Below are 9,296 nucleotides of genomic sequence, written 5' to 3'. Positions count from 1 at the left end.
TGTGTCCCCCTGTCCCCCTTGTCCCCCTGTGTCCCCATGTCCCCCTGTCCCCCTGTGTCCCCCTGTTCCCCCTGTGTCCCCATGTCCCCCTGTCCCCCTGTGTCCCCATGTCCCCCTGTGTCCCCCGTGTCCCCCCTGTGTCCCCCTGTGTCCCCCTGTCCCCCTGTGTCCCCCTGTCCCCCTGTGTCCCCCTGTGTCCCCATGTCCCCCTGTCCCCCTGTGTCCCCCTGTCCCCATGTCCCCCTGTGTCCCCCGTGTCCCCCTGTCCCCCTGTGTCCCCCGTGTCCCCCTGTCCCCCTTGTCCCCCTGTGTCCCCCTGTCCCCCGTGTCCCCCTGTCCCCCTGTGTCCCCCTGTGTCCCCCGTGTCCCCCTGTCCCCCTGTGTCCCCCGTGTCCCCCCTGTGTCCCCCCCCGTGTCCCCCTGTCCCCCTGTGTCCCCCGTGTCCCCCTGTCCCCCTGTGTCCCCATGTCCCCCTGTCCCCCTGTGTCCCCCTGTCCCCCTGTGTCCCCATGTCCCCCTGTGTCCCCCTGTGTCCCCCTGTGTCCCCTGTGTCCCCCTGTGTCCCCTGTGTCCCCCTGTGTCCCCTGTGTCCCCCTGTCCCCCTGTCCCCCCCAGCCGTTGACCTGTGCGCGGAGGGGAACCACGGCTGTGAGCAGATCTGCAGCAGCTCCCCAGGTTCCTTCACCTGCAGCTGCATCTCAGGCTTCCAGCTGAACCAGGACCAGAAGAGCTGCTCAAGTTAGTCTGACCCACATCACTAAACCAGCAGCTGCTAGTTACATTAACCAGCGTGTTTCACGGCGCCGTCCTCGACCCGACTGACCCTGACCTCTCCATGCAGCTCTGTTCCTCCTGCTGCTTCTCAGCCAAACTCTGAAGCTCCGCCTCAAACTCAGGAAAACATCCGATTCATCTGTAAAGCTAACTGTCATTGGCTACTGTTAGCTAAATGCTAACTGTAGCTAACTGTCATTGGCTACTGTTAGCTAAATGCTAACTGTAGCTAACTGTCATTGGCTACTGTTAGCTAAATGCTAACTGTAGCTAACTGTCATTGGCTACTGCTAGCTAAATGCTAACTGTAGCTAACTGTCATTGGCTACTGTTGCTAAATGCTAACTTCAGGACACAGATCAAATCTAGGCTGATGCAGGAGGAACAAAAATGCACCTGTGCACCTTTCTGTGCTACCTGCTCACGTGCACGCTGCTCTCCCCCTCAGTGATCGACTACTGTTCGTTCGGGAACCACAGTTGTGATCACGAGTGTGTGAGTGTGCTCAGTGGCTACCACTGCCGGTGTAACCATGGTTACCGGCTGCTGAACGATGGCAGGACCTGCCAGGGTAAGTTGAGAGGCCCCGCCCCCTGCTGCTTTCTCACTACACACACCTGCGTGAAGTCAGTCAGACGTGCTGACGGGGGCTTCTACTGAACCTGTCATGTTCCAGTTACACACACACACACACACACACACACACACACACACACACACACACACAGCATTTTAAAAGGTTCCAATAAAACAAGTAAATGAAGCACACACATTAACTTGGTATGTGTGTGTGTGTGTGTGTGTGTGTGTGTGTGTGTGCGTTTTGTGTGTGTGTGTGCGTGCGTGCGTTTGTTTTTGTGTGTGTGTGCGTGCGTGCGTGTGTGTGTTTGTGTGTGTAGCCATTGACCTGTGTGCTGAAGGGAAACACGACTGTCAGCAAATCTGCATCAGTTCACCTGGAGTTTTCACCTGTGACTGCAACGAAGGATACACACTCAATGAAGACGAGAAGACCTGCACACGTTAGTCTCACACACACTCACACACACTCACACACACTCACACACACCTTTATAGCCCAACCACCCTCACAACCGAACCCTTGAGCCTGAAACACACTGAGCACCCGAGCAAATGTCCTCACTTTAATAGTGAAATGATCCTGTTCATCCAGACGTGAGGTGAAATAATAACAAATAACACCCTCTGTGCACGTGTGCATGTGTGCACGTGTGTGTGTGCACGTGTGTCCTGCAGCCGTTGACCTGTGCGCGGAGGGGAAGCACGAGTGTGAGCAGCTCTGCCTCAGTGCTCCTGGCTCCTTCACCTGCAGCTGCAACCCAGGATTCCGCCTCAACAGTGACCAGCAGACGTGCACGAGTGAGTGTGTGGTGTGTGTGTGTGTGTGTGTGACCGTGTGTGTGTGACCGTGTGTGTGTGTGTGTGACCGTGTGTGTGTGACCGTGTGTGTGTGTGTGTGTTTGCAGACATGGACCTGTGTAACTCGGTGGGACACGGCTGTGAGCACCAGTGTGTGAGCACGCCAGGCTCGTATTACTGCGTCTGTCCAGAGGGACGCTCGCTGCAGGAGGACGGCCGGAGCTGTGGCGGTGAGTGCCCGCCGCCGTGGCGCCGCTTGCTTCGGGCCGTGGTGCCGCTGCGTCCCGCCGCCGTGGTGCCGCCGTGGCGCCGCTGCTTCGGGCCGTGGTGCCGCTGCGTCCCGCCGCCGTGGCCGCCGTGGCGCCCTGCTTCGGGCCGTGGTGCCGCTGCGTCCCCCCTCCGCCGTTGTGCCGCCGCCGTGGCGCCGCTGCTTCGGGCCGTGGCGCCGCTGCGTCGGGCCGCGGTGGTGCCGCTGCGTCCCGCCGCCGTGGTACCGCTGCGTCGGGCCGACGGTGGCGTGTCGCCCTCACTCTCTCTCGTCTTCAGCCTGCAGGTCTGCCAACATCGACCTGGTTCTCCTGATCGATGGGTCCAAAAGTGTTCGTCCTCAAAACTTTGAGCTGGTCAAGAAGTTTGTCAACCAGGTGAGCAACGCTGAGATCACGTGTGGGTCCGAATGACGCCTGAACCAGCGGATTTCACCACCGTGTCCTGCTGCAGGTGGTGGACTCCCTGGATGTGTCTCCTCGGGGGACCAGAGTGGGTCTGGTCCAGTACTCCAGCCGCGTCAGGACAGAGTTCCCTCTCAACATGTACCACACAGCCGATGACATCAAGGCTGCTGTCATGAAGGTGAGGATCCCCCCGGATCCCTCTGGATCCCTCCGGATCCCTCCGGATCCGTCTCAAGTCAGATGATTCCACGGACCACACAAGAGACGGGCTGCAGCTAGTTAGCATTAGCAACAGGTGCTGATTGGCTCTGTTCTGGTACCTTTGTGACCTTGTTTAGGTTGAATACATGGAGAAGGGCACCATGACCGGCCTGGCCCTCAAACACATGCTGGAGAACAGCTTCTCGGAGGCGGAGGGCGCCCGTCCTGCCAAACACAACATCCCCCGAATCGGACTGGTCTTCACAGATGGACGCTCCCAGGATGACATCACAGAGTACGCCAAGAAGGCCAAAGAAGCCGGTGAGACTGGGTAGAAGGTTAGAACCTGGAGACCTGGTCTGGTCCAGTCTGGCCTGACGCAGGTCTCAGCAGGTCCGTGGTGACGTGCGTCTCCGTGTGCAGGTGTCACCATGTACGCTGTGGGCGTCGGCAAAGCTGTGGAAGATGAACTTCGTGAGATTGCTTCAGATCCAGTGGAGAAACATTTCTACTACACTGCCGACTTCAGCGCCATCAGCACCATCGCGGAGACCCTGAAACTCAACGTGTGCCCGGGTAGATCCGACCCACACAACCCCAACCTGAACCGCTAACATTTCAATATAACAGTGACATTAACCATCCACGTAGGCCACGCCCACTCCAATGACCTCATTATCACAGGTTCTCCAACTCTCCAATCAGTGTCTCAGATTAATGAGACGTTAATAGAATCTTCTTTAATTATAATGGAATTATAACGACCCAGGAGACCTTTGAATAATTCAAATTGTTATTAGGTGACAGGAAACAGTCCTGATGATGTTCTCAGACTTTTTAGTCAAGATTCATTGAAACCTTTGAAAGTTCTTCCTTTGTCTCCATCTAGTGGCCACAGGTGAGAATAACACTTTGCTGTTTGAGCTGTGTGGAGGTTTTCCTCGGGGAAAATGATTAAATTAGGATGATACGTTGTCTCTTCTGACATCTTTTCTGTCTCCTGCTGCAGAGGAGAGTCAGGGAGAGCTGGAGGTGAAGGATCCTTGTGCCTGTGAGAGTCTGGTGGAGTTCCAGCAGGCCACCATGAGCAGCCTGGAGCAGCTCACACAGAAATATATCCTATCATGACTAAAGTTCCCCCCAAAATGAAAAACTAAATTAAAAAATTAAATAAAATTCATATATATATACACACACATACATACATCCACATCCTCATCACCCTGGAAATTAGCCTTAACAACCTGTTCACTGGCTGGAATGACTTCTCGTTTGGAACAGTTGGAGAACCAGCTTCTCTCCAGGAAGTGACCTCCTCAACAGGAAGTAAACCGGAAGTAAACAGGACAGGAAGCGCAGGAATCAAAATCCAGGAAGATCCATTAAAAATGAGCAGCGCTTCCACCCAAGGAACAAAGTCAATGCAGCCACTGTGGTTTTTGTTCAAAAGGATGATGTTAATCTAAATAAATGATGTTTTTAATGATCAAATCTGCATCTAAGCAGCAGAACTACAGAGAGACCGGCTGATCCCTCATTTAATCTCAGCAGAAGAAAACAGACTCGCTCAATGTTGAGTTTGATGCTGAAAAAGAGCAACCATGTTTTTATCGTTCCTGACCTGAAACTGCAGGAGGTCAGAGGTCAAACGGTTCTGCTCTCAACCATGTGTAAATATCCCGTGTTTCTCATCGTGTTTTTTCACAGGCGACAATCGAGGGGACAAAGAGCTGAGCTCTGCACAGCCGTTCGTTCGTCCGTCCTGTTCAGGATCATCGGATTCATTATTATTATTATTATTATTATTATTATTATTATTATTATTGAATCCAATTACTCCACATCAGTAAAGCTAAAGAAAGAAACCACAGCTGTTAGCAATAATCTGTCCTATTTCTGTCAACCTAACAGCCACTGACTGAATCGGTCACCACGGCGACGGCTGGGGCATCGTCTTGGTTAGTTTCTGTATAAAATATTAAATGTATCCCTCCATACCTGCTTTAATCATCGTGTCTGTGTGACCTCTTGTACTCTCATAAATCTGTAATAAGATAAACAATAAATCTTTTCACGAAAACGTGCATCAAACTTCAGATTTCACTTTTAAAAAGTCTGTAATGAATGAATGAAAACCTCGTTAACATTAATGTGAGGAGATAGATAGATAGATAGATAGATAGATAGATAGATAGATAGATAGATAGATAGATAGATAGATAGATGGTGGTTGGACGTGGTTGGACGTGGTTGGACTGTGGTTGGACGGTGGTTGGACGTGGTTGGAAGGTGGTTGGACGGTGGTTGGACGGTGGTTGGACGTGGTTGGACGGTGGTTGGACGTGGTTGGACGTGGTTGGACGTGGTTGGACGTGGTTGGACGGTGGTGGACGGTGGTTGGACGTGGTTGGACGTGGTTGGACGTGGTTGGACGGTGGTGGACGGTGGTTGGACGTGGTTGGACGTGGTTGGACGTGGTTGGACGTGGTTGGAAGGTGGTTGGACGTGGTTGGAAGTGGTTGGACGTGGTGGACGTGGTTGGACGTGGTTGGACGGTGGTTGGACGTGGTTGGACGGTGGTTGGACGGTGGTTGGACGTGGTTGGACGGTGGTTGGACGTGGTTGGACGTGGTTGGACGGTGGTTGGACGTGGTTGGACGTGGTTGGAAGTGGTTGGACGTGGTTGGACGTGGTTGGACGTGGTGGACGTGGTTGGACGGTGGTTGGACGGTGGTTGGACGGGTTGGACGTGGTGGACGGTGGTTGGACGTGGTTGGACGTGGTTGGACGGTGGTTGGACGGTGGTTGGACGTGGTTGGACGTGGTTGGACGGTGGTTGGACGGTCTGATCTCATCATTTCCAAACATAAACCTGCTGCAGGATGAAGGACACCCATCTGATGACAGAAGTTGGGTTGGGGGGTCTGAGGGTGAAGGTCTGGGACCAGAAGCTCCCAGGAGTGAAGGAGAACCGATGTTGGTCCTGGTGAACCAGCTCCAGGGGGACCAGCTGCTCCAGTCTCATCAACAACATGGTCGCCCATCCTGACCTGAAGTTCTAGTGACTGAGGAATAAACATCTACCTCAGATGATTTCAGAGATCCTTCTGGAACCAGGTTCTGGCGGGTCCACAGTTCAAACCCACGTTGTTGGACTGAAGTTATCAAACTTTATTAAGTTAAATTAGGAAGTAAGAACCTATTTTATGAGCCCAAAAGAGAGTCAGCTGTCGATCAAAAGACCTGTGAAGGTTCCTTTCATGTTCCTGGTGTCGCTGGTGACCTTTCGACTGTTGTTCAAGCGTCTGACGCAACGTCGTCACCAATTCAGGAGACGAGCAGCCTGAGTGTGGATGTGGCTTAATTTGTTCTCAGAAGATTTTCCTTGTTTGTCAAAGTCGGAGAAGCTCGTTAACATTTGACGATCAACAAAAACAGGTGAGATGATGAGAAGGTCACGGCTAATTAGAACCAGCTGTAAATGACACAAGTCCTCAGGAGACGCGTCTAATAGATCCCTCTGATGCTGCCGCCTGACCTTTACTGAGGAGCCTAACGAGGGCCTGAAACGCATCACTTCCTGTTTACCCTGAGGATCACTTCCTGTTTACCCTGAGGATCACTGCAAATGTCAGCAGGTCCCAAAAGTCCTCCAGCAACAGGACAAGCACAAGTTCGCTGAAGACGGGACACACACACCCTCGTACTTCTATCTTTGTGAGGGCTCGCAGGCTTTCCCCATCACAACTAAACCCCCGATCCATGACCCCTGACCTCTGACCTCTGACCTCTGACACGCTGTCCTAACCCAACTGAAGCCTCAATCGCAAACCAGATGTGAATCCTCCAACAGTCCGTTGAGGTTGTGAGGACCAGTCAAAATGTCCTCACGTCCTCAGAGACACGTCCTCAGAAGGTCTTCCTTGTTTGGACAGCAAAAATGACCAGGATGGAAAAACCTGATACAGTCGCTGGTTCTGGTGACACAACACAACACATGATCTATAACACAACAGGTGATCTATAACACAACACATGATCTATAACACAACACATGATCTATAACACAACATGATCTATAACACAACACATGGTCGATAACACAACACATGAGCTATAACACAACAGATGATCTATAACACAACACATGATCTATAACACAACACATGATCTATAACACAACAGGATCTATAACACAACAGATGATCTATAACACAACACATGATCTATATAACACAACACATGAGCTATAACACAACACATGATCTATAACACAACAGGTGATCTATAACACAACAGATGATCTATAACACAACACATGATCTATAACACAACAGGTGATCTATAACACAACAGATGATCTATAACACAACACATGATCTATAACACAACACATGGTCGATAACACAAAAAACAGATGATCTATAACACAACACATGATCTATAACACAACACATGATCTATAACACAACAGGTGATTTATAACACAACACAAGATCTATAACACAAAACACAATGATCTATAACACAACACATGATCTATAACACAACAGATGATCTATAACACAACAGGTGATCTATAACACAACACATGATCTAAACACAACAGGTGATCTATAACACAACACATGATCTATAACACAACAGGTGATTATATACACAACACGTGATCTATAACAACAGATGATCTAAACACCAACACATGATCTATAACACAACAGATGATCTATAACAACAAACGTGAGCTATAACACAACAGATGATCATAAAACACAACACATGATCTATAACACAACAGATGATCTATAACACAACACATGATCTATAACACAACACATGATCTATAACACAACAGGTGATCTATAACACAACACATGAGCTATAACACAACAGATGATCTATAACACAACACATGAGCTATAACACACACGATGATCTATAACACAACACATGAGCTATAACACAACAGATGATCTATAACACAACACGTGAGCTATAACACAACAGATGATCTACACACAACACATGATCTATAACACAACAGATGATCTATAACACAACACATGAGCTATAACACAACAGATGATCTATAACACAACAGGTGATCTATAACACACACATGATCTATAACACAACAGATGATCTATAACAACAACACATGATCTATAACACAACAGGTGATCTATAACACAACACATGATCTATAACACAACACATGATCTATAACACAACAGGTGATCTATAACACAACAGATGATCTATAACACAACAGATGATCTATAACACAACAGATGAGCTATAACACAACAGATGATCTATAACACAATAGGTGATCTATAACACAACAGATGATCTATAATACAACAGGTGATCTATAACACAACACATGATCTATAACACAACACATGAGCTATAACACAACACATGTTCTATAACACAACAGGTGATCTATAACACAACCATGATCTATAACACAACACATGATCTATAACACACAGGTGATCTATAACACAACACATGATCTATAACACAACACATGATCTATAACACAACAGGTGATCTATAACACAACAGGTGATCTATAACACAACACATGATCTATAACACAACACACACTGATCTATAACACAACACATGATCTATAACACAAACGTGATCTATAACACAACAGGTCATCTATAACACAACACATGATCTATAACACAACACATGAGCTATAACACAACACATGATCTATAACACAACACATGATCTATAACACAACACATGATCTATAACACAACACATGATCATCGAATGTGATTGAAGAACAAACCAGAAAAATTCAGGAAATGTGATTAATTAAACAAAACAAGCACAAAAACACCAACAAATGTGATCAGAATGAGTTTAGATCAATTATTCAATTAATGTTGAGCGTAGTACAGCACAACACAACACACACACACCACACAACACACACACCACACACACACACACACACACACACACACACACACACACACCACACACAACACACACACACACACACACACACAGTCAGGTCTCTGCAGGGTTGAGGTGACCATAAATGGAGACGGTTCAGTTGCACCTCTTCAGTCATGTTCACACACTTTCAGAGATATTGACTTTTAACACAACTCATAAGGTTTGTGTGTGTGTGTGTGTGTGTGTGTGTGTGTGTGCTGACTCTGAGACTTGTGTTTAGAACTCTTTCAGAATCCAAACGTCAGTGGTAACTGGGCTCATCCGGTCAGGAGATGGGGA

General features: G+C 48.7%; 1 protein-coding gene across 1 annotated transcript in view; it reads left to right on the top strand.

The window, feature by feature from the left end:
* Positions 1–5,109, top strand: part of matn4 (matrilin 4) — a 9,845-nt gene extending 4,736 nt beyond the window's left edge. The window contains exons 6-16 of the mRNA XM_057023414.1: positions 616–738; positions 1,223–1,345; positions 1,674–1,796; positions 2,032–2,154; positions 2,262–2,384; positions 2,701–2,798; positions 2,875–3,006; positions 3,167–3,350; positions 3,453–3,605; positions 4,039–4,143; positions 4,282–5,109. Coding sequence (XP_056879394.1) covers positions 616–738; positions 1,223–1,345; positions 1,674–1,796; positions 2,032–2,154; positions 2,262–2,384; positions 2,701–2,798; positions 2,875–3,006; positions 3,167–3,350; positions 3,453–3,605; positions 4,039–4,143; positions 4,282–4,340 — 1,346 coding nt within the window. The 3' untranslated portion in view covers positions 4,341–5,109. The remainder of the gene's footprint in view (positions 1–615; positions 739–1,222; positions 1,346–1,673; positions 1,797–2,031; positions 2,155–2,261; positions 2,385–2,700; positions 2,799–2,874; positions 3,007–3,166; positions 3,351–3,452; positions 3,606–4,038; positions 4,144–4,281) is intronic.
* The last annotated feature ends 4,187 nt before the right edge of the window (positions 5,110–9,296 follow it).

The sequence above is a fragment of the Takifugu flavidus genome, unplaced genomic scaffold, assembly GCF_003711565.1.
Source record: "Takifugu flavidus isolate HTHZ2018 unplaced genomic scaffold, ASM371156v2 ctg218, whole genome shotgun sequence".
NCBI lineage: Eukaryota > Metazoa > Chordata > Actinopteri > Tetraodontiformes > Tetraodontidae > Takifugu > Takifugu flavidus.
Note: the sequence above shows the minus strand (reverse complement) of the source record. Positions and strands in the feature narration are given on the sequence as shown.